Consider the following 26,581-nt stretch of genomic DNA (forward strand, 5'->3'; position numbering starts at 1 on the left):
TCTGGGGGTCGGGGGAGGGGAAGGAATGGAGAGAGAAAGTTTCCAAAACAACAGAATCTGTGATGGAAATCTTGCTCTATCAAGAAGAATCCTGCATCAGATGACACTCTTGAAAACTGAGAGGAAACACAGTGAGAGGCTCAAAGATGAAGAGGCTCCTGGAGGAGCAGATGTCAACACTATCAGTCACACAAAGGGCGCCTGACCTTGTCAACTAATGTACTTCTGCGATTTCTAAATTTCGTCTTGTCAGTCAGAGCCAATGTATCATTCTTTCTTTCTATGTTTTCCATCTGCTCAGATATCCTTCTTTGAAAAACAGGAATAAAAATAAATAAATAAGTAAAAATAGGAATAAAGTCTAATAATAGTAGAATCTAGAGATCATCGGGAAACTTAGCACAGAATGAGAACGTCTGAGCGCTGCTCAGCGCCCCTTCACGGCAGCACGCAACGAGAGAGAAACTGCTTGGACACATCTCGCTGGAATCAAGTAAATCCAACAACTAAAACCTAAATGTGGTAAGAGCATATTCACATTTGCTCAAGAGTGGGAAATGTCTTATGCTAAGTATAGGAAACAATATGTTAATAGTAAGGGGAATAAGACACATCTCATATTTTCTATAAATTCGTTTTCATAAATTTTATAAAGAGCTGATCACATAGGGAGATTCCACTCATTTCAAGTATTTATGGGGCATCTGTTCTGTACCGGGCAGGTTGCGAGGCACAATTAGAAGAGGAACAAAATCCAGTCGTGCCTTCAAGCAGCTGAGAGGGACAGACACAAGATAACCAACCACATCCTTTCCTATGTTTGTGGAGGAGTGATTTTATTCTCCGAGATTTCAGATCTTAGATTCTGCAGGAAGTAATGAACAATGATTTAAGCTCGACCATTTTCTTTAGAATATGAGAAGATACAGCAAAAGTGATCTCAAATATTTTACATAGCTCACAGATAGCGGGGGACTGCAGAGTAATTTCGTCTCTTTCTTTAGGATCTTTACTAATAATTTCCAAGTGAGGCTTCCGTCAACAGCGCAGACTGTTTCACAGATGGTTTCTCAGTTTTGCCTTCAGATAATTCTGCTTCTGTAAAACTTCACCTGTGAATTATTTGGGTTTCGTGGAAGCCCCATCCATGATCTTCTTTGCTAAAATGAGAGGGGATCTTCACTCAACAGCCCCCAGGTTCATCCACTCGGGCATATTGAGATTGCAGGCAGAACACAACCATGGCCTCTAGAACGACTCGAAAGGCTACGTGGGAAAACCCTTTGGAAATTTGGTCCCAAGAGATGGTGGCTTTTGAAGATTCTTTACAATAAGGCATCAAGAACATGGAACAAAGTCAATATCCTGTTTTGAAGCTATTTAGTCAAGGTGTCAAACACCTCATTCCTGCACAGTATCTATTCCAAACAAGAGCCCAGAGCATTGCCTTCTCCTGCAAATCATCACTAAGCGTAGGTGACGTCATACTTTGAGAGGCAATTACATCCATATCACATGAGGAGTCTTGTCACTACAATTAAAGAGCCAGTTTTCATTGTGGGAGGAAGCAGACAGGAAGCGGGCGCCAGCAGGGACAGGAGGGAGGGCGGGGGGCAGAGAAAGGACAGGGCCAGGCAGTGAGGAGGGGACGGCAGCCGAGGGACCCTTGCCAGGCACTTGAGACAAGAGTGAATGAGTCCCACCATTTACACGGTTATGTTCAGGAACTGACCCGTGACTTTCTTGGGTACGAGTGGTTGCTTGGTGGCCTGCAGGGTATGCTGACACAGCATCGGGGAGGGGGGTGACCTGGAGGGGGGGCCAGGATGCTGCTCATTGCAGCTAACTGCTGCCCCTGAAAAGGTGAGTGGCGTCTACACACCAGGCGCTGTGTCTTCTGAGAGGGCAGCCCACCACCCTACACTCGCTTCTTCCTCTCTCCACACAGACACACACACACACCTTTGCCAAGAACCACTTTTCTAATTTAAAGTCAGATGCTCAATTCTACCTTTTTAAAACACACGGAAAATCTGATCTCACAATGCACCCACCTCCATGTTTCTAACTTATCTGTGGATGAAAACTTGAGGCATATCCATCCTAGAAGCTTCATTTGTTAACACAACGAAGTAAACAGGGCCTGCAGTTTACAGGGTGTGGGGCATGGCTGCTCCCGTGGTGTCATCCCCAACCCGTGAAGACCTGGCCATGGAAATATGGCAACTACGACTTCCTGCACGTCTGCTGGGTGGGGTCTGACTGGAGAACAGGATCAGGTACCGTTGACTCTTAGAGATGCAAACCCAAGAGGAAATCAAACTCCTCTCCTGAGTGTGAAGAAGAGATGTCCCAACAAGCAAGCTTCCCCTTACACAGAATCTCAGGAAGTTTAAATGCATCCTTTCCTTCCAGCTCTGTGTGAATTAACACCAGGTGCAAAATGCCAGCAGCAGCCTGCACGAGGAGGAGAGGGGGCCCGAGACACAGCAGTCGCCTCCCCAGCTCTGTCACCAGGCTCCCGTCCCCGCCAGAGGCCCCCTGCTCCCCCCAGATCTCTGTCACCTGCTGAGACCAAAGCTGTCCTGAAGGTCAACTCACTTGGCGGCCAAGGAACAGGGAGGGTGGGCGGTTCCCAGCTCATTTCCCCAAACACACCCTGCGCATCTGGGCCTCATGCATCCAGCCAGTGGGAGGGGTTCAGGGAGAGCCGACAGCCAGCTCAGTGGCTCTGAACTGCCAGATACTCCTCCTGCCCTGGGACCACAAGTGGCAGAAAGAGAAAAGGACAGAAGGTAATTTTCTGTCTCTCCGGGAAACAGAAAGTCACCCGGATCCCACTGTTGCCCTCACTTCAGCCTAAGTCAGGGGTATGGCTCGGGCATCAGGCCCGGGCCGGGGACCAGGCGGCCTTCACCTCCGTGGTCACCTTGGCTTTGAGCAATCACGTCCCCTCAGCTCCCTCGTCTGTAAGAGGAGGACGGACTCACCCTGTCTGGGGGCTTGTGCACATTATAGAAGACGATGGATATGAAGTTTCTGGCATGTAATACATGCCTAACATTTGGCAATTATTCTTTTTTTTTTTTTTTTTGCGATACGCGGGCCTCTCACCGTTGCGGCCTCTCCCGTTGCGGAGCACAGGCTCCGGACGTGCAGGCCCAGCGGCCACGGCTCACGGGCCCAGCCGCTCCGCGGCACGTGGGATCCTCCCGGACCGGGGCACAAACCCGCATCCCCTGCATGGCAGGCAGACTCTCAATCACTGCGCCACCAGGGAAGCCCGGCAATTATTCTTATTTTTATTTCTGAAAGTAGCTTTTTATTACTAATCTGGGCTCCCTGACCAAAAAGAAAACAATTAAAGGAATATATTAAAATTCAGATGAACCTCAAAACTTCTCCCCTGATAATGTGAAAGTCCCCGGATTGCCTCTAGGCCAGGTTTCTCTTCGGGAGCATCTGTCCTGTCAGCCGTGGGCAGAACCTCATGATATGTTTAAATGGCTTTTTGCAGAGTCCTGGAAAGAGCTCAGACTCGGGTCTCTTGATTACCTGTGTATCCCAAGAGCAAAGGACCATCCCGTAGGTGGAAAAGCTTAAGGACTCTTGTGGCCTAGCCCTTAACAATAACTTATCTCTCAATCTTTTCTGGCTAATTCTATCAAGGTGCAACCACAGTGGGACCTCTTTAGCCAAACGGCTACTGTTCATTTTATTTAAGCTCAGGGCACCATTTCCCAACTCCGCACTGCTAGACGTTAATGCCCACTTTTCACTAGAAGCGGGGCAAGGTAAGATGTGTTTGGAAAACCCTCTACTACTCCCAGCAGGCCTAGTGCAGGCTCACATATGCTAAGTTCTGAGAAGGTGGTCTTATAGTAAAGAAATCTGCTGACCTTTATGCAGTATAGCACTGTCTTGTCAGGAGGGTTTGGCTTTGGGCAGGGTCATTTGTAGCAGCTAGAACCACGGCCATGGGAGATAGTCCACAGAGGTGCTGAAGGAACAATGTTCCAGGCACTGCTGGTGCACTGCCGGTGCACTGCCGGTGCACTGCCAGTGCACTGCTGCTGCAATGCTGGTGCAATGCTAGTGCACTGCTGCTACAATGCTGCTGCACTGCTGGTGTACTGCTGGTGCACTACTGCTGCAATGCTGGTGCAATGCTGCTGCACTGCTGGTGTACTGCTGGTGCACTACTGCTGCAATGCTGGTGCAATGCTGCTGCACTGCTGGTGTACTGCTGGTGCACTACTGCTGCAATGCTGGTGCAATGCTGCTGCACTGCTGGTGTACTGCTGGTGCACTACTGCTGCAATGCTGGTGCAATGCTGCTGCACTGCTGGTGTACTGCTGGTGCACTACTGCTGCAATGCTGGTGCAATGCTGCTGCACTGCTGGTGTACTGCTGGTGCACTACTGCTGCAATGCTGCTACAATGCTGCTGCACTGCTGGTGCACTACTGCTGCACTGCTGGTGCAATGCTCCTGCAATGCTGGCTGCCTGAGCTCACCCGACGTGGCACACAGCGCCGCGTGCTCTCATGAATACGAGCTGATGCTCCGAGTTCATGATGGGAGTCAGGCGTGAGAACAGGTTGCGGTCAGGGCACAGAAATATTTAAGAAGATGAAGATATTTTAAAAGTTTGGATTGTCAACTGACCTTATCCCATAAGAAATGCATATTTTTGAAAACCTGTGTTTGTGTAAGTTGTGTATTTATAGCCCCGAGCCATTAGCCCTACAGCAATTTTTAAATAGTCATTTTTTTCTCGAAACACAACAATAACTGCAGATGTTAATTACAGCACCTGGGTGGTGGGTATATGTCTGTTCACTGTAAAATTAATGCAACAATTCTGCATCTTTAACAATGTTTCTAATAAAATAATATAAAAGATGTAACTGCACATGACTTGTTTATTCTAAAGCGCCATGTAATTTAACATAGTTTTTATATTCTTCATTTCAAGTTGTAATACCTCTTACCCACTCAAATAATTTTTCAATCATTTTGATCTAGGAAACAAGACTAAGAACAGAAGTTAGTGAATCTGAATCAGCAACAGGAAATGGGTTTGTATAAATTGTTGGAAAAATGTTTACAAGGAAGAGACAGATTCTCATCAGGGATGTATAGCACGTTAGTGCTGATTTTTAACAGGATGGCTATTATGCCCTTTTCACAGATGGATAAATGGATGTATAAAACCTTGTTAAGGGCTTCCCTGGTGGCACAGTGGTTGGGAGTCCGCCTGCCGATGCAGGGGACACGGGTTCGTGCCCCGGTCCGGGAGGATCCCACGTGCCGCGGAGCGGCTGGGCCCGTGGGCCATGGCCGCTGAGCCTGCGCGTCCGGAGCCTGTGCTCCGCAACGGGAGAGGCCACAGCAGTGAGAGGCCCGCGTACCGCAAAAAAAAAAAAAACCTTGTTAAGACTTAGGCTCACTGACCCAGCTGGGATCACCTACACCCAGTCTGGCAAACGCTCTCTACTCTTCATCATTAAAATTCATCCATAAATAAGAACGTATTAGTCACTTAACCTAAAGATATACGAATACAACATGTTTACGTATAAATGAGAGGGATTATATAATTAAAGCGTATGTAAATGAGATGCTATTACGACTTGTTTGATCTGTGCTGGCCAAGGCTTCTTTACTCTGAAGCTGATTACAGCGCCAGGATGCAGATGTGTTTTAAACAAACAATGCTTCTCATTTTTCATTCTTAGCCTTGTTGATTTTAATTTTGGCCACACCTACTTTCAGTCATAAGTCTGTGAGGTAACCTCATTTTAATATATTTAGAAATGCAAAGGATGGTAATGTTTCTTGCAATGGAGATAGCGAACTATGGATTCTTATTTAATGACGACACATTTTTAGAAATCATGAAATGTCGACTGCTTTCAGAACCCGTAAGTGAGCAAATGCTTTTTAGAGCATCAACATGTGTTACTGTCGGAGCCAAGGGAATCCTTAACACGCAAAACCCACCTGTATTGTGGAACAAATCAGGTGTTGAACGCCAGCGAGAATGACTTAACTTTGTATGTGTGTTTGTGAAATCTGAAAATGTGACACTTGCTGAAAAGCCAGAACCTCTTAACCCTCACGTCTTACTCTCCCGGAGATCTTGGCTCCTGCGGCTGCTGTACTGACACATCTCGGCAAGGAATCTTCAAAATGACATCATTTGAGAAGACCTTTTTGAAGTCTTTGAGCCACAGTGTTTCTGAAATATTTTCCTGTTAAACAAATGCAAACGTGGGCCCTTTGTGCCAGGGCTGCGCGACACCCAGGAGCAGCGCCACCCTCGGCATCTGGGGACGAGATGACAGCACGGTCCTTCCCGCAGACCCACTGGGCTCACGAAAAGTGGTCTTGTTACTTATGTGTTTATGTAACAGTCTCATGCCTTCTTGTTGAATTTTTCTGGCCTGTTTTCAAAATGTCATGTATCTTTTTCCCTGATTGAAAAAGTTTATACATACTCATTTCAATATATGGAAAATACCAAAGTATACAGAAGAAAATAAACATAACCAAAAATAAGTATTACTAACATTTTGATATACTGTTTCTCACACTATCAAAATCTATTTCTGAGTTCCAATAACAAACTTCTTTTGTACCCCAGTGCAAAAATATAAAATAAAATAGAATGAAATTTCATCTATTTGGTTCCCGAAACTGAAGAACAAGACTTTGGATGACGAAGGATACGCACAGAGCCTTCTGTGCGGCTCTAAGTAAATGCAGAAGCTCAAAGGTTACATGCCAAAATGCTATTCTTGAGAAAATAATGCACTTATTTTTACAAAACTTGCCTCATATTTTTAAGAAGGTAAGACCATATAGGTCAGACAAAAGGAAGTTTCAGCTTCTCTTGTTAACACCTCCTTTCTCCCACTTTCTTATTACTTTTGAAAGTATGGTCTTACATATTTTTAACGAATGTTCTTAAAATATATCCAAGGGCGACTATCATAAAATGCTTCCTTGTATTTACAGTTTAGAAGAACACATTTAAATGATCTAAATGTTACGTTGTTCAAAATTTTAAATCAGAAGTTTTTGTCTGTAATATAAATCAGAATGAGGTGTTTAAGTATGCAACATTTTTAATTGTTACACACAAAAATAACAACACTCTGAAGCTGACCTCTGGGTTAGCAAGTGAACTGCTTGTTTGCTTAGGAAACCAGATCCGGTTTCCCAGAGAGGCATCATTGAGGACAGAAATAGTCTCCCGAGTACAGGAAATCTGTAAGCACCTAAACAAGGACCAGCAGACTCCGGGACAAACACAATGTCACCAACGTGCTCCCTCACGTCTGGCCACAGAATCACCACGGATATCTAAAAGCATACTAATGCCGGCAAGGTAAGAGGTAATAATTTTTTTAAAGAAAAATCATACTACTTATATATGTAACATACGTAACCCAAACCAAAACTTAATAGCACATAAATCCCAAGACTGAAAGTCTGAATTTCCCTCTAACTACACCCGTTGTTCTGCAATAGCGTTATTACTAGCATCTCTCTCTTTGCTCTTTGTTTAATGGACACAATCACGGGTGTGAGTCACAGGCTACCAAGCGCACGGGGTAATAACCAGAGTCTGAACCAATCGCTCTGTAAGAACAGCACTCTGGGAGTGATTAGTAGAATAATGTAAATCTGAAGGTCTTAGATTATACAAATTGAAATCAGGCAGTATTTCTTGCAGGTCTGAGGACTAGTTCTGTTATAACAAGATGCTCTCACAGTTAGTTACGTGCGTCTTGGGCAGGGATGAGGGAGTGGCACAAGGAAGACGCTTTAGAAAGGAAGGAACACCATTTACTTTTTACCCATCATCCAGACCACTGACCGGCACCTTCATTTTGAATGATTAAAAGAAGGGTCGTGAGAGGTCTCCCCCTTCCAGGGGGGTGCGGGACGGCCTGCACACACCGCTGACCATCCAGCCGGGAGGGGGCACAGCGTGAGCTTCAACACATCTGCATTAGCACCAGCGTACCTGCCGCCACCTCCAGGAGAGCTCTCCCCGAGGCCTGGCGTCCGGATGCCAGCAGATACAGGCACCTAAAGACCAAAACGCGAGGGTCCCTACCTCCACGTAGTCCTTGGCGTGGCCCCAATCTCGTTTGGCGTCCAGATTCCCCAAGCTGAAGCATTCCAGTTGTCCAAGGTAAATCTTAGCTACTGACCGGCTAATTTTTCGAGTAACAAAATTAGCTCCTAAAAGAGACAAAAGATGCATTATCAGTCGAGTGCATTTGACATTTAACAGTTTGGTGAACCAAACACAATCTCAGCCTCTGGGCATTTCTTTCATTCTTTTCCCCCCTTTAAAATAATAACAAAAGAAAAGAAAACGAAAAAGACCATTAACTGTCATTCAGACAAGTTAAGGAGCTCTCACTCTGAGTGTCACATCAACTCCACTGCCGTAACAAACATTTGTCTTTGGGGGACGCCTTGGCATTCCGCATTCGCTGCTGTAACGTGCGATCCAGGCGCCCAGCCAGAGAAAAGCTCTCGGAATGCCAGTTTTTAAACAGAAAATTCAACAGGGTTGGACGAAGGGAAATGCCAGAATCAGACCACCCTGATTTTTTCAAGAACATAAACATCATATATTCCTATTAATAAAACTATTTTGGGGTTCACGGGGAGAGAGAGAGGAGAGCAACTTAGCTCCCAGGGTGTAAGTAAAGAAAACGAAGAAGAAATGCATAAGTGGCGATCACCCTTATTTAGAAACCTGCACAGCCATCCAGTGCTAAGTCGTAAGTTTCTAGACCATCTGTACTTACTACAGTGCCACCTTCTAATTTCATCCAAGTGTCATCTGCAGGATAGGATTCCTGAATTCTGTATAAATATTTTGATATGACTGGATGAAAGGTGTCATAAACTAAAGGAGTGAAATTGTTTTAAAGTTCTCTGGTCTTTAATGAAAGCTTCTGTCCACTTTTAAAAGATCACAAAGAAGGACAAAATTAAAAGGCACTTCTGAGATAAGTTTATCTCTACCCCTGTATCTAGGTCAGGTTATCACAAAGCACCAGGTAATGTCAAAATCTCAAGATAATTAACAAGCACATGAGCTAGTCAATACTGGCTTCAAACAGTTTAGCCACATTACCATCACAATTTACCACACAGCAATAACTTCAGCTTTGTTCCTTTGCATAAGAAACAGAGAGGTGAATGTGATGAGAAAGCTTGGGCTTCTGGAGAAACTGGCACAGAGATAAGGTGAATTTTCTAAATAAGTTTTCTCAGTTTTGGCAAGAAGATAGCCCCGTACAAGTTCAAACACGTACTAGGCTCACTTACTACACAAACTCAGTAGACACATTTCAATGCCCTATCGTTAAAATGACGATAAGGCTTCCATGGAAATCCAAGCTTTCAGTCTCTCTTGGCAGCTGACACAGCGCTCGAGGGAGTCCAGGTTCACATTTGCAGGGCAGCTCATAAGACACAAGCGCTCCTTCAAAACAGAGCCTTTGAAAATGAAGTATTTACCCGGCACAATCCTTCTCAATCTATTACCAACTAGCAACTTTTTATTTTCTATTAATTTAAATTTATAATTAAATTTAGACTTGATGCCTATCTTTGTACTTTAACGTCAGGACTATACCATCATGCCAGAATTTCCTAGATACATGTGTGATGCCGAGTCATCAGATGAAGCTCCCAATGCCAACCAGCTCAGAGTATTCTATCTGCCAGTACAGTAATGCTTAGGGGCGTGGTGGAAGCACTGACGTCGTTCCAACACTCCACTCCCGCCTGCTGTTTACTCCCCCAACCAGCACTAAGTGAGCACCAAGCAGCAAGCCCGGAGCAGAGGCAGCAGGGGGTGAAGAGGAGGCCCCCCTGCTAAAGGAGCCCAGAGAGGGGGAGATGGACAGGGCAATCCCTGCTGCCAGAAGTGAGATGGCAGGTCTGCAGGGACGAAAAGAGTCAGGGCCCCGTACACGATGCCACAGTGACCACAACCCCACCCCTCGGATGAGCAACCCACGAGCTAAGAATTATTACCCGCATTTCGTAGACGATGAAGCTGAGATTCAGAGAAGCTGTGCAGACTGGCCCTTCTAACCCAGTTGTCCAACTCGGTCTGTGTGGCTGCAAAGCCCAGGCTCTCACCTCCCAGCACTTGGAATGGCACGCTAGGGGGTATGGAGCCTTCCTTCTCTGGATCCAAAATGATCTTGGATACCTAGTCAGTATCCAAGATATAATTATATCTTGGATATAATTATATATATATATACCCAAGATATAATTGAGATATAATTCACATTCCACACAATTCATCCATTTAAAGTGTGCAATTCCATGGCTTTTAGTACATCCACAGACTGTGCAGCCAGCCCAGCAATCAATTTTAGAACATTCTCATCACCCCCGAGAGAAACCCGTACCCCTCAGCGATCATCCCGCCCCATCTTCCCCAGCCCCCTGGCCCTGGGCAAGCAGTCATTTATTTTTTCGTCACTGAAGATTTGCCTATTCTGAACACGTCACATACGTGGAATCGTATAGTATGTGGTCTTTTGTGACTGGCTTCTTTCACTCAGCCTACCGTTTTCCAGGTTCCTCTGTGTTACGTGAATCAATCCCTCCTTCCTTCTCCATGGTTGGATACTATCCCATTACGTGGATACAGCACATTTCATTTATCCATTCATCAGTAAATGGACATTTGGGTTGTTTCCATTTCTGGCTATTGTGAATACTGCCGCAGTGAACACGGATGCACAAGTTTCTGTGTGGGGATTATGTTTTAATTTCTCTTGGGTAGACACCTACAGATGCCATCACTGGGTCAACAGGGCAGCTCTACAATTAACCTATTAAGGAACTGCCAGACTGCTCTTCACGGCAGATGCAGCAGGTTAGAGCCCCGCCAGCCGTGGACTGGCTCTCATTTGCCCACACCCTTCCCGACAGTCGTTATACTTCCACCTTTTTGATGACAGTCACCCTTATGGGTACTAAGTGGTATCTCATTGTGGTTTTGATTTGCATTTCTCTGATGACTAATGACTTTAACCCTCTACGTTCTCATGTACTTATGGGTCACTGGTATATCTTCTTTAGAGAGATGTCTACTTGGATTCTTTGTCCAATTTTTAAAGTGTGTTACTTGTCTTCTTAATACTGAATTGTAAGAGTTCTTCATACGTTCTGGATCCAAGTCCTTTACCAGATATATGATTTACAAACATTTTCTCTCATTGTATAGGTTATATTTTCATTTTCTTGATGGTGTCCTTTGACACACAGAAGTTTTTTTTAGTTATTATGAAGTTCAAGTTGCCTATTTTTTTTTTTTTTGGTTGTATGAGCTTTTGGTGTCATATCCAAAAGGGCTTTGCCTAGCCCAAGGAAGGTCTTGAAGAGTTTCTCCTATATTTTTTAATGAATTGTATCGATTTTGTTCTTACCTGTAGGTATCTGACCCAAGTTTAGTTAATTTGTGTGTGTGGTTAAGATGAAAGGGCCCAACTTCATTCACTTGCATGTGGATATAGGGCTGTCCTGGCGCTATGCGTTTGCTGAAAAGGTGATTCTTTCTCCTATTTGAGTTGCCTTATACCTTTTGTCGAAAAGCAATTAACCATAGACACATGGCTTTATTTCTGACCTTCAGTCCTATTGCAATGGCCGGAAAACCTATGTTTAGGACAGTGCCACACCTTGATTGCTATAGGTCTCTGGTAAGGGTTCAAATCAAGAAGTGTGAGTCTTCCAACTGTGTTCTTTCTTCAGACTGTTTTAGCTATCCTCAGTCTCTTGAATTTCCATACGAATTTTAGCATCAGCTTGTTAATTTCTGCAAAAAAGCAACCCGGGATTTTGTAGGGATGATGCTGGGTCTGTAGTTCAGTGCGGGAGCACTGCCCGTCTCAGCAACACTTCGTCTTCCAGCTCATCAGCACACGGGGCCTTTCCAGTGACCTGCGTCTTCCCAAACTGCTTTCAGCAAAAATGCTCAGTAGTTTCTAGGGAATACGTTTTGCGCTGCTTCTGTTAAATTTGTTCCTTAAGTACTTTATTCCCTCTGATGTCATTATAACTGGAACCTTCCTTAATTTCATTTTCAGATTCATTTTTAACATTATTACTGCCACCATATGCTTCATTCATTCCTGGGAGAGGCTTCAAGTGATTTTTTTTCTCAATTTGTTCTCTTCGTTTTCACTCCTTACCACACAAGACTGCTGTTTTTGTAGAGAACTATAAGCAACGATGACACAGGAGGGCTGAGGCCTCGGCAGTCACTCTGCAGCCAGCAGCCTGACCCGAGCTGTCTCCCTCACTTTCCCGCCTGTGCTGCCGTCACCAGCCCACCAGCAGTGCAGGAGGCGTCCCTCCGCAGACTAGGTCACCTGAGTGGTCTTGCTGTTACAGCACACTCCAATTATGGAACTCCCAAAATGATGTACATAGATACTTGATCTCTAAGAGCCTTGCACTACAAGACCACGGCTACGAAGAAGACCGAGAAATGGAAAGTCAGCCTAGTGAACCGACCGACGGCTGCTGGTCACTGGCTCTGCTACACAAACCATGTAACAGTCTCTGCACACCACAGGACAGGAACACCTGCCAGGCCAAGTCACAGGGACACCCAAGCAGAGGTCAGGGTGCTGCGGACCACGAATCACTACAGGCACAGACGGAATTAGGATCATCACGTCCTTGTTTGTAAAACAAGGATAATAACAGTACTTACCATGTAGGTTTGATGTTTAACTGAGAAAATCTAGGTAATGTGATTAGCAGGTTCCCAATAAATGTTACCTATTGTTACAATTATTACATTACAATGTGAATGGTACCTGTAATTAAGCCTCAATGAAAAGTTCAGATTTCTTAGTTCTTTTATGACTAAGTCTCTTAATTCTCTGATTTTGAACATCTGAGATTGAAAACAGATCTAAATAAACAGCCAGAGGCAGGCGTGTGGACTTACTTACACACCCAAAGCACTAATAAACATTTCTAACCTCATAGTAGGTTACTTTCTCAAGGTAAACTCATTAACCAAGGAAAATAGAATATCCATATAAATGCATACTAATAAGAAAGAGACCTGGGCTTCCCTGGTGGCACAGTGGTTAAGAATCTGCCTGCCAATGCAGGGGACACGGGTTCGAGCCCTGGTCTGGGAAGATCCCACATGCCACGGAGCAACTAAGCCCGTGCGCCACAACTACTGAGCCTGCACTCTAGAGCCCGCGAGCCACAACCACTGAATCCTGTGCACCTAGAGCCCGTGCTCTGCAGCAACAGAAGCTACCGCAATGAGAAGCCCGCGCACCGCAACGAAGAGTAGCCCCCGCTCGCCGCAACTAGAGGAAGCCCGCGCACAGCAATGAAGACCCAACACAGCCAAAAATAAATAAAATAAAATAAATATATATAAAAAAAGAGACCAATTAAAACTGGTTTTAGCCCAAATATTGGCTCTAAGATTGAGATCATGAGTTTTGCTAGTGTTGACAGAATGAAAAATACAGAACTTCTGTTTTGGCAATACAGCAAACAAGAAAAACTGCCACATTAAAAAACACCAAACTACGCTGGATAAAATACTATCATTATTTACTTAAATTCAAAGCTGAGTCTCCAAGACTGCCCAAGTCATGGTGGGCCCAGAGCGGTCAGGGCTGGTAGCAGGGTGGGAACGCCATCTGAGGACCTGGAAACAGCTTCATCTTTCATTTCCAATCTGAGGCAAAGGGTGAGTGCTTTCAGGCAGATTCTGGAAGTAGGGTTACATGCCCTGTGAGTTATTTTTAATTCTGCTACTTGTATCAGTGCTGTGACCTTAAATGTCCTAACGTCTCAGTTGTCTTATCTATAAAATGGGATAATAATCGATACTAAGGATCAAATGAGACACTAAATTAAAAGGCTGTAGAACACTGTATCTATCAGTCATAAATGCTTATTGTCTTGGATATTTTTACTGTGATGAATCTTTTAAAATAGCAAAGCTTTTTTCTCATGCATCCCTCTTTATGTGACATTCTCCACGGTTAACCCAAGGCTGGGGAAAGGTGAGAAGAGCTACACCAGACAGTCAAAAGGACCCAGGTAATACTCATCCCTATCATTCAAAATAGGATTCTGGAACAAGACAGCAAGTGTGAAAGCAAGGCTTCATGGGAAAGTAATTTTCTAGATAACTTTAGTGTAGCAGACAACAGTGCGGTCATAGCCCAAAGTCCCTCCCATGCGTGATGCCCTCAGGCTCTGAGGGGCAGGACCAGGCCCGCGTCCAGGCGGGAAGGATGGGAGGGGCGGCTCCAGGGCTCGTGGGGAAGGACAGCAGAGGCAGGAGAGTCTCCAGGTGAATGTAGCCTCTGGGCTGCGATACCAAGCAGAGCAGATTGAGGACATGGCCGAGGAGAAGTCTGTGCCACGCGTCCTGTGGAGTCTGGGGAGCCCTCCGAGGAGGCCACTGGGCCTGACCAGCCTGGGGGGGCTGCACCAGGGACACTAACGAGATGAGCAGGGGTGAAGGCCCTCCGCCCTCACCGCTGAGCCCAGGCGAGGTGGACGTCAGACCACCCGGAGGGGACCACGAGTCGGACGACGCAGTGGGCCTACAGTCCAGAGCCAGACACGGGCAGAGCAAGGAGCCCAGGAAAGAGAAGGCCCTGGACCGATGGGCGGCAGACACAGGAAGGGCCCGGCAGAGGCCACGCCACCTGCTTGGCCACCAGGCGAGGAAGCAGCTGAGACCAGCAGGCCTGAGGGCAGAGAGCTGCACCCGGGCCTGAGGACACCAGGGGCCCCCCGTCAACACGAGGTCCAACCGGCCACATCCGCGTCCCACACACCCGGACGCCACCTCCCAGAGCCCCAGGGGAGGACGGCAGGCCAGAAAACCTGGCTTCGGAGTCACACTAGGGTAAACAGAGAATTAGAGAAAGTGTAAATTTAACGGTGACCACATTAACCTCCTCTGGCTGCCATAACAAATTACAAAAACCAGGTGGCTTCCGTAATTTCTCAGTCTGCGGGCCGTAAGCCTGAGATTCCGCGGGGCCACGTTCCCTCTGGGCCATCCAGGGAGGAAGCCTTTCTCTGCCTTCTGTGTTGGGGCTCCTGGTCCCCCTGGGCTGTGGCTGCATCCCTGCGTCTGCACACCACCTCCTCTTCCAGGGTCTGTGTCGTCGCCTCTTCTGTTTCTTATAAGGACACCTGTCATGTAACCGAGCGGGACCCCATGGGGCCCTCCCGGGACACACGCCCACCGCACATGCTCTGCTGCAGCTCCTCTCTGAAGTACCCAGATCATAGTATCTCAGGCATATTTCCTGAGGTTTTCAGATGCTAAAACCACCACCAAGTGGAAGAAATTAACTACTTGCTGATCCTGAGCACAGAGCCCAGACCAGGCGGCTCCTAAGGGTGGATCACCATCAACCAGTCAGAGAATCGTGCCCAAGCTGATCACACGTGCTGGACGCCCCTCCCTCACCTGTCGTTTAAGCATGCTGGAGTCCTCGGGGAGCTCGGAGTTCTCTGGGCCCAAGCCACTTGCTCTCCTCGCTTGGCCCTGCAATAAACCTTTCCCTGCTCCAGACTCCGACGTTTCGGTATGTTCGGCCTCACTGTGTGTCGGGCACAGGAACTTCATTCGGTGACAGTCACTGGATTTAGGATCCACCCGTGCACTCCAGGATGATCTTTGTCTCCAGATCCCTCACTTGATCACATCTGCAAAGACCTTTTTCTATATAAGGCCACATTCCCAAGTTCTGTGAATTAGGATGTGGGCATATCTTTTGGGGGCCACCACTCCACCTGTTGTAAGAATCAAGGATTAGAACATTTGAAAAAATATGATGAAACGTGAATCAGGCATTGTTAGATTATTTTTTTTAATATAATTTTATTTATTTATTTTTGGCTGCGTTGGGTCTTTGCTGCTGTGCGCGGGCTTTCTCTAGTTGTGGCGAGCGGGGGCTACTCTTCGTTGCGGTGCACGGGCTTCTCATTGCGGTGGCTTCTCTTGTTGCGGAACACGGGCTCTAGACACACGGGCTTCGGTAGTTGTGGCGCGTGGGCTCAGTAGTGTGGCTCGCAGGCTCTAGAGCGTGGGCTCAGTAGTTGTGGCGCACGGGCTTAGGTGCTCCGCGGCACGTGGGATCTTCCTGGACCAGGATTCGAACCCATGTCCCCTGCATTGGCAGGCGGATTCTTAACCACTGTGCCACCAGGGAAGTCCCAGATTATTTTAATCTCATCTTAAGGGTAATTATATATCTTTCATGAGCAAAACTGTCAAACAGAGTCTCTAGCTGTAATAGATTAAAGGTGATAAAATAAGCTTCCTCTCAGTTTTAACTCTGCTCGTTCACTTCGGTTACTTTGAATAGCTCCCCGATCTCTTTTTTTTTCACAGAATACACATTTATTTATAATTTTGGACTGGAAATGCTGTGCATATTCCCATATTTACCAATTTCCTTTCTCAACCTACCTTTTTGAATCTTTCTTCTGACATAATTTCCTTTCTTCTTAAAACTCATTCTTTAGAAGTTCCTTTAAAGCAGAGAAATTGGCTTGATTTTGAAAGATAGTTTTGATAATTAGACAATGCCAGGTTGAAAATTATTTTCTCTTAGCATTTGAAGGTACTAGTACACTACCTTCTGGGTTCCATTTTTTTGCTCCGGATAAGAGTGTGGCCAGTGTAACTGTCATTCACCTTTTTTCCTCTCGTGAGATTAAAGACGCTTCTTTGTCTTTTGCATCCTGGAGTTTCAGGTCCATGTATCTAGATGTGGTTTTCTGCTTGGTGTACACGTGTTCCTGTATCTGTGCGGTACGCGTACCTCTTCACATACCGCCTCTTCTTTGCTCTAGTTTCTTCTTTCTATTTCCTCCTGGGAAAGAACGTTAGACCTTCCCACTTTACCTGCCAGTCTGTTAATTTCTTTTTTTTATAATTTCCCTCTCTTCGTCTTCTCTGCAATACACTGGGTAACTTCCTTAGATCCATCTAATTTTCTTTTAGTAGCCTAATATTTAAGTCATGCGTAAAATTCTTTATTTCAATAACTTTTCATATGTGAAGTTCTCTCTGCTTCTCTTTGCCTATTTTTTATATTCTGTTGTTGCTTATTTCTTTTTTATGATTTTTCATTTTATTTATTTAAACATATCCTAGTAATTTTATCTTCTAATTTGATAATTCTAATACTTAAAGTTCTTAGGGGACTGATTTCTTGTTTTATCTGCTGACTTTGAGTGATGGTGACACTGCGAGTTCGAGGTTAGTAATCTCAGTCTGCTGGAAACCAGGGGACACGTCTGAGAAGGACAGTCTCCTCCCGAGAGGGTCTGGCTTGATTCTGGTGGGGACACAGAGACACTGCCACTGACTACAGTCCCAAGGTAACACGTTCTGCTCTCCACTTCCACACCAAGGCCCCAAGCTGAGCCTCCCAACTAGAGAGGCTGGGCGGCCAAGAGGCCTATTCGAGTCACCGCTTCCCACTAAGCCAACAGAACTGTGCAGCGCTTTGGCGTCCGTAGTGGTCCCCGCCTACCAGTAGGCAGGGCTGCCCGGAAGACAAAGACAGACCTAAAGAAATAAAGAAACTTGTTTCCTCTGCACATCTGGATACAATGTGAACAACTGTGCCACCCTGGGCATATTTATTTTTATTTTCATGTTAGACATTCAGAAAAATTTGATTTTTACGTTTTCTTTTCTACGGAGTACATCTGTACAATGAATGCATGTATATAAAAATATACGTAAAAACCTGAAATTTGTCTCACTGTTTTGCTCACACTATTTCTCTGACTCAAATACAACTATTTGTAATGATTTTTTTCACACACCAGGCAAACTATACTTATGAAATTCTGACCCACAAGATCACCCTGTTTTTGTGGACCCTCCCCCCTGGGCCTCACCTCTCCTGAGGCCCGATGACTAGGACCCACTGCGAAGCCAGGCAGCGGGACACACAGGCTCAGAGGAGCCAGAGCCAGGTCCTAATACCCTGGCTTTGTTCCCAAGTCTAATCCTCTTCGTGTGCATGTGGATATATACACATGTTCCTTTTCTGTTAAACTTTCTACTCTAATATCACAAAACACCCACATAATTTCCCTAAGTCAAATACCTTCTAAAACAAAAATTGAAGGAAAAGGAGAACTGACAAATTTTACAAAACATATACCTTAAATTACCAGCATTAAACTTTAAGATGTGAATAGTAGCACATTTACTAAAATTAAAGAATTAGGTCATCTGTTAAAACACAATCTCTGCCACAATGTTATCACTTTAACAAACTTTTTTTTTTTTTAAATAATACAAAATTCAACACTGGACAGTGGCACAAAGGGCAGAAATGCCAAGGGAGACCCAGTGAGCCCCCCGGGGAAAACTCTTCTGCTCGTCCCATTAGACAAAGTGACTTCTTTTCAGACGTGTGTTTCACGCTGGCCCTGCAGTCACACTGTCCAACTCCTAAGAGGAAAAGAAGCGCTGAGTGTGGGGTGACTTTAGTCGGGACGTGTGCCCATGCGTGCACGCGGCTGTGTGTGAGCACACACGCAAACGTGTGTAACACTATCCCTTCAGCACCAGACAGCATGTAAAGTGACCGCAATTCCTCTAATAAAACTCCTATTCCACTGCCCAGCACTTCATCCAAAAGCTTTCGATTTAAAGATTTTTTGGAATTAGATAAAGTACAAAGATAGTTTGGACGATCTTCACTGGCAAACAGAAATCATTCCAATGTACCCTGAACCCCGCACGACCTCCGCCTGGGGCCCCGGGTCCCACCCCGCAGCGACCTCGGCCGCCCCGCTGGGCAGTGCCTGGGCCGGGGCTTGGTGCAGATGGGGTGGGGAAAGAAGAGACACGGGGAAGGTCACGGCTGACGGCGCAGACCGTGGAGATCAGAGGACCTGCACCGCGCCTGCTGCTATGCCCTGCCAAAAGCAACAGCGTTTAACTGCAGGTACTCAGGCCCCACCAGGAGCGCCTGCGGAGAACCCGGGCTGACAAGAGGCCCATTCACGACGCGAGCTACCACTTCCCGGCAACTAGTCATAAATACGGGTTTAGAGAGGGAGGTTCAAGCTCCTTTGCTGTTTGCATCAAATGCTCGTTGCCTTTCCCGGGGGAGCTGGACCATTCCAGGCCCTACATCCTCACTCCAGGGTTGGTCCTGGCTCGGCACTCGGCACTGGGCTGCAGGGTGCCCCCCTGTCCTGGGTGCAGCTTCGACGGCCCGGGGCCAGGGGCTCCCCCGACCCACTGCGACACCCAAACGTGTCTGCAGGCTCCACAACTTCCCCAGGAGAACACAAAGTGTCCCCACTGAGAGCCTCCGCCTCACTCAAACCAACCCTGACAGAGACAAACTCCCACCAAATTACAACAGGTTTCTGTGTAGCACTGACCTTGCCACAGAAACACTGTCTCTCTATTCACGTGATGTGCTGAGCAAACCATCAGGGAAGGAAGGAACAAAACACTGAGCTCCGGATGAGCCTGGGCCAAGCGGACGCCAGGTCCAGCCTTGGGAGGGCGAGGGGAGAGCACACATTTGGGACCCAGTTATGACATTTCAAGTCCCAAGGCCAAGGCTGGATGAGACCCAGAGAAGGAGGTGGGCAAGAGGACAGACATGTCCAAGAACCAAACCTACTGACGGCATGTAAAGGGGCTGGGGAGAAGGAGGAAGTGGTGGTGACGGAAAAGGAGAGAGCGGCGGGGCTGAAGCAGCAGGAAGGCCAGGAGGCGGGGAGGCCGGGAGGCTGTGAGGCCCAGAGACCAGCAGGGATATGGCTGAGGGAGAGAAGGAGGCGAGCCGGAGAACTGGCAGCAGCTCCGCAGCAGAAGGGACAAGGGACGGCCCCCCCACGCCCCAAGTCCCCCGCCCTCCAGGCCCGGGGGCTGGTCACTCAGGCCCCGGATGCCCTCACTGCCCGCAGCCCCACTGGTGCACGCTGGCCCCAGCCCTGGACCTGCAGGTCCACATCGGGCCTCCAGTCACCCCAGGGGACACACCCTGACCTCTGCTGACCTGACTTCTGGGTGTCACTGCCTGGCGACCAGCTCGCCACCCACTGGCAGCCCTTCCTCATTCACCCTCCAGCCGATGGCTCAGGTCCCATGATTCTGCTTTCCTGACTTTCCTAAATGACCACTCCCCACCCCGACACAGTCGAGCCTCTGGCAGCCCATGCCTGGGGGCAACCTAACACGCTGGCACCCCCAGCAGGCACCCCCAAAGCTCCAGTGCCCTAGCTGCAGGGCCCCAGCGAGGTGACAGGGAGTGCCTTCCCCAGACCCTCACAAGGTGGGGGGCAGTGAGACCGAGGCTGCTGTGTCCTCAGTTCTGGCTGCAGAGAAGAAAGGAGTTTGAAAAGGTAAATTCAAGACAGACAGACAGAGGGAGGCACCTGCAGGGTCAGAGTCTCAGCTTCAGCGGCCCTGGCCACACACGCCCTGGCTGTTCCCACGCGTGGGTACCACGCACCGTCTGTTTTAGTTTTGCTGAAGGTTAGTGGGAGTTTTGCCGTTTCTAAACCCAGATTCCCACAGATGCACAGGTCCCAGTTCAGGGACGGATTCCTCTGGGGAGGGCGGTGACTGCCGTGGCCGCCGGATGCTCTGTGCGCTCTGAGTCTCTCTTCCCTCTAATCTGCTCTGAAATTTACAGAGCAGAGACGGAGAGATGAGGGACATGGTGCAGGAGGGTCAGACTTTCTGTCCCCAGCGAACACATTCCACTCACACAGGGCAGAGCACGCCTGGGAATAACACAGACACATGTATATCATCCTTTGAAATCAACTCTTTTTTATAGAAATGATTTATTAACATTAAAAAACGACTTATCCCACATTGTCTGGGTCACGTTTGGGCCGCACCTCAGAACTGAGACATGGCGCTGCATCGGAAATGACAGCGCTTCTCCCTGACGATGCTCGGACGGACACCGCGTGGATTCAGTTCCTTCTTCAGCCTCCATCTCGACTCAGAACAGTCCTGATGCCTGAGAAGCAGAGCAGGGCCACTTCACAGAAATTCCATGTTCAAAGTAACTTTAAAGAAACAGTATCGGCTTATAGCCATTCCAGTGGAAAGACTGCAAAGTAAGAAAATCTTCCAAAGGCCTTGCTTCAAATTCTTCATCTGATAGAAAACGGGGACGAGACAAAGGTCTACGAAAGGCGGCAGCTGTGTCTCCTTCCACAATCAGCTCACTTGCTCTCCTGTTCCTCTCCTGTCACAGAAAAGGAAGCAAACACGCTACCCGAAAGCAGAGGAGCGCAATGGTACCTCTCCACTGCAGGCGAGGCTGCCAAGCGGAGGGTGACCAGCCCTGAGGTCAGGGAGCCCTGACCTCCCTCCACACCTGAGGACGTGGGTCCCTCCACTCCTAAAAGCAATTTCACGTTCATAACCATCAGTCTTAATTACTCAGCAGCAATTCAGCTGTGTCTACCAAGGTCTCCTGTCTACCTGTTAGAGGCGCGTATACGTGTCACTTTTTCTCATACAGTGTATCGGCTCATTACAGTGCTGGGCACAGTAGATGATATTCATTTTTAAAAGAATTTTCAGTTCCTGTCTTGTATTTATTTCCGATAAGGAAACCCTTTGTTTGCAGGTTAGGAAACACTCCTCAGTGTTCAGCACTTCAGATGAAACGTCCCTCACAATCTTCTGCGAGCACTGGCCTGAGGCCGTCCCCAGGGCCACAGATCAGCACTGAGGCTCCAGCCCTATTCACTTGGTCTTCCTCCAACAGGATTCCTCAGTGCGCCTCTGAGAAACTCCTTCCTCTTCCTTACAAAGAGGTTTGCTGCTTCTGTACAAATTCATTGTTGGGATTTTAAGAGGCACCTGGGGCCAGGCAGAGACGTTTCCTGTGAACTTCACTGTGGCCTCTTCAGCTTCTTGTGGGCACTGGGGTTTCCCCTATTCCACCGATAAAATTATGCTGAACACCTACCTTCCTCACGGCCAGGAAGCGTTTCTTTGCGATCAGGCTGTATTTTCACTTCCTTAATTGCATCCCATTATGGGCTACTTATCCTCACGTACATCCTGCTTTGGTGCCTTTTAAGAAACCTGAAACTTACTAGACATTTAGAAAGTTGTATTGTAACGATATACCTATTCTAGCAGAAATAAGCCTTCTTTAACATCAACAACTCTGCTCACTCCGGGGATGTTTAAGTGACCCATCGCTAGGGTCCACCAAGACCAGGAATGTCTGTGTAACAACAGCTGGAAGTGTACATTCAACCAGGGATGTAGGAAGATGGCAAAGGGTCTGTTGAGAGGTTGAGCCCAAACTGTAAATTACTGAAGGTACGCAGAGGACTGAATGCCCCAGGGGTCCATCAGCCGGTACTACCAAGGTCAGAGAAGCATTCAAGGCCAAATTCTGCTGACCCAGTGGGAAATGCTGAATATTCTCAAACCCACCTGCCTGAAGTTCTCACCCTCCTGGCATTAAACCACTCGAAGGAGGAACCACAGTCACGGCCCCCTGCACAAGAGCTTGGCTGGCCACGGGGCCCCTGACCCAAGAGTCCACGGCCCTGAGGCTCCAGGAGCAACACGTCCTCCCCCGGGCTGTGCTCCCCACGCACGTGGGAGAGAGGCCCCCTTCCCAATTCAAGGTCTCAGTATGTAATTGGATACCCAAAGGACTGTTCTTTGCGTCCTTGCGTCCTGAGTCTCACAAATTTCTTAATTTTTTAAGAAAACGAAGCCAGTGCTGGCCTCACCCCTCCTCTATCAGACCAGTTGTGTCTCAGCTACAGGAGCTGCCAATCCCACTCTGGATCTGGGCTCAGGCTAAGCTTACACGCACATCCGTGTGTGTGCAAGTGTCTAACCAACTAGAAAGGATGCTCAGCGGTCCTGGCAAAACCTCCAGTGTCCCTCACCCCAGCACACCACGACCGCAACCTGAGGGGCTGAGTTGTTCCCGTGGACTCTCTCTACCGCGCCCCTGACAGGCGTGTCTGTCCCCAGCTTGTCACGATGCTTTAGGACCTGCTTGTGCCCTGGCCGGAAGCAGCCTTCAAGCATGGAGTCGTCGTCAGCTGGACTGTAGAGCTCCACTGAGTTTATCGTGGCTCTTCTCCCATCCTCCTCTTCTTTCTTTACGAGCAGTATTTTCTACAGAAAAAGTTTTCTTCTACAAAGGATGACCACAGAAGAGTAACATGGGTTTAAATCCTTTCTCTAGGAGAATCTTTTCTGCTCAGAGTTTAGTCTCTAACTGAGCTCTGGGAATTAAACACAGACAACAAGTGCAGAACACTGTTCTTACCAACACCTGGTGCCTAGTGCTCGGGGGGCTCCTTCACCCCATCTTGTCTACCTGAGTCCCCAGTTACCAAGCTCTGGAAGCTTAGCTTCTTCAACTTGTTCAGGAAAGACGAGTCACCGATCCCTCTATGACTTTTCCCCTTTATCATTCCTGTCATGATTATCACATTTTATTAGCTTTTAAATATTTATTTATTCATTTGGTTGCACTGGGTCTTAGTTGCCACAGGCGGGCTCCCCAGTTGTGGCTTACGTGTGGGATCTAGTTCCCTGACCAGGGATCGAACCCGGGAGCGAGGAGTCTTAACCACTGCGCCGCCAGGGAAGTCCCTATTATCACATTTTAAGTTGTGAGGTGGCCACAGGTGGACCCCCTTTCTCCAGATGCAACCTCAGCAGTGGTGGTGACAGTAGGATGTACTAATTACCCTGCGTACATTATTTCCTTTAATGCTCACAGCTCCCTAAGTGAAGACCGTTATCACCCCATTTCACAAATGAGAAAAGCAACCCGAGGCTCAGAGAGATGAAGAAACTTACCAAAGTCCCTCACTTAGTCAGTGGAGGGGGCTGGCTCCACGTCAAGACTCCCGTGTCCCCTAAAAGTGGGAACAAAACCCCGTAATAAACAGGGAAAAGAAAGCTTTGGCTCAAACTAAATTTGGGGGAAAACGCCCTTTTGATAAAACTTGTAATTTATCTTATAATTAATAAAATTTAAATGAAAATTGTACTTGTGGGTTTTTTCTTAGTATCACCAAAAAGTAAAGCAGGTTTCTTTTCCGGTTTGTAATTTCTTTGACAAAACATTTTGCACTTCACAGGACCATTAATAAAAATATGTGAATCAGGGCTTCCCTGGTGGCGCAGTGGTTGAGAGTCCGCCTGCCAATGCAGGGGACGCGGGTTCGTGCCCCGGTCCGGGAAGATCCCACATGCCGCGGAGCGGCTGCACCTGTGAGCCATGACCGCTGAGCCTGCGCGTCCGGAGCCTGTGCTCCGCGACGGGAGAGGCCACAGCGGTGAGAGGCCCGCGTACCGCAAAAAAAAAAAAAAAAAAAAAAAAATATGTGAATCAGTTTTAAAAATACTTGGAGGTTTCATTAATTTTCTCAAGAGTCTCTCCCAGGCCTTTGGTGATTATCCATAACCTTCCATACTCATCATCATCTTTTTCCGGCTTCGCTAATTCAAACGTTCGCTGGCTCAACTGCCAGAATCTCACTTGCAAATGCTCTTCCCGTGGTTCCAGCAGTTCTCCAGCAGCACGTACAGCTCTTCTCCCTGCAGTTCAGGGGTGTCTCAGCGACTGCTCTAAGCAAACATCATGACATTCTCAGTGTTCGGTTCAAGCGCACCTCTCGCGGACAGGCCCCGCTGGGTGCACGTCTCAGGCCACAGCCCCCAGAATCCCACTCGGAGGGCTGCTCCGGCAGAGCCCGGCACCTCGGCCTCTAGGACTCAGCCCTGCCACTACAGGAAGAGGGAAGAAGAGGGGGGGACAAAGAAACACGAATGTTCTCAACCCACCAGGAACTGTGCTCATCCTTTTCACACCTGCTCCCCTGCTTCTGCTTCACAAGGACCCCACAGGTAAGTAGCGTATACTGTTGTCTCACTGATCCTCACGACACTCCCGTGAGGTAGACATCGTCATCAACACAGAAGGGGACTGAGGGCTGCCGAAGTCCTGTGGCCAAGCAGCCTCAGCCCAGGCCTGGCTCTGCGAAGCCTGAGGCACTCTTAGCCCCCGTGGACACTGCCTGCCTATATGTGAGAGTCCTGCTACGTGAGACCAGACAGTTGTCAGCTTGGTTTCAAATGTAAATGCCAAAGAAACTGCAAAACATTAAAAAAATCAATATAACAATCCCAGAAGCCTCGTCTCAGCCGGTGGGAAAGGACTTCACTTTATTTAGTGGTAAAAACCGCCTCAGTTAAACCCAATATTGCTTCAAGAGTCTTTCACGTTTAAGCAATTACACCTCCTCTCTCTGCAGAGAATAACAGAGGCAGACAGCTCTGTGATCTCCAAGTGTCACCGTCCACGAAAGTGACAGCGAACCAGATGATGTCACTTCGTGCCCAACCAGAGGCCACCTCGACCTTGGTGGGTCCAAGGTGAGTGGCCAGTGATCTAACCATGAAACTCAGACAAAATGGTTCTGCGTCAAGCCTGCAGTGCTCTGCTGAGCTCTCACGTGAGATTACTCATGCCCTGATTTCACAATGGGTGGCTAAATTGTTTCCAATAAATGAAGGCTATAATGCTTACCTAAAAACCACAAAGCACCTTTAATAGACAGAAATACAAATAAAACGTCGGGCTGTTTGATACTGGTTTGCGTGTTTCTTGATATTTCTATAGCACCACGATTTAAATTTGCTAGCCAGACTGACAAATAGTCATGTTTTTGTTTTTTTGTGGTACGCGGGCCTCTCACTGCTGTGGCCTCTCCCGTTGCGGAGCACAGGCTCCGGACGCGCAGGCTCAGCGGCCATGGCTCACGGGCCCAGCCACTCCGCGGCATGTGGGATCTTCCCGGACCGGGGCACGAACCCGTGTCCCCTGCATCGGCAGGCGGACTCTCAACCACTGCGCCACCAGGGAAGCCCCTTAAGTCATGTTTTAAAAGATTATTTTATTTACAAACAGACATACATACACATACAGAAAGAGGAGTGCTTTCTGCCCACAGGGTTAAATAAAAGCAAGTTCCAGCCACTTAGTTTATATCATGCATTCTATTGTCCCCTAAAGCCCTAAAATACTGTGAATTTGAATAATTTTAAAGGAAAATTTTCATACAGTGAACCTGTCACAGTAACACTACTATAATCCCATGTATGCACTGAGAGATGATCTCGAATACATTTTAATGGTTGTCTTATACCATCGCCAGGACATGGAATCTAGGGTTTATTCCCAAAGGAAAGCTTTGTCCCTGTCATAATTTATAACAAAAGATAAAAACGCTCATTTATTTTGGAGGTGGAGGGAGGGTCATGGACCCAACCTGACGTGGGTCTGTGGACCAGTGGGTCACTATAAAGTGAGAATTCAGCCCCAGATGGTTAGAAGAGCCCTGAAAAAACAACTCTGTTCTCTGGGCTTCCCTGACTTGGGTCTGATCTGCAGTTACCAGAAGACCTAAGGCCTAAATGGTTTCACATGGAGCTATTTAA

General features: G+C 47.4%; 1 protein-coding gene across 3 annotated transcripts in view; it reads right to left on the minus strand.

Moving 5' to 3' along the window:
• The window catches only part of GMDS (GDP-mannose 4,6-dehydratase), a 481,520-nt gene that overhangs the window by 244,653 nt on the left and 210,286 nt on the right, over window positions 1–26,581 (minus strand). For all 3 annotated transcript variants that reach the window (XM_079934401.1, XM_079934399.1, XM_079934400.1), the window contains one exon: window positions 8,132–8,259. In XM_079934401.1, the coding sequence (XP_079790527.1) occupies window positions 8,132–8,259 (128 nt within the window). The remainder of the gene's footprint in view (window positions 1–8,131; window positions 8,260–26,581) is intronic.

The sequence above is a fragment of the Stenella coeruleoalba genome, assembly GCF_951394435.1.
Source record: "Stenella coeruleoalba genome assembly, chromosome: 10".
NCBI lineage: Eukaryota > Metazoa > Chordata > Mammalia > Artiodactyla > Delphinidae > Stenella > Stenella coeruleoalba.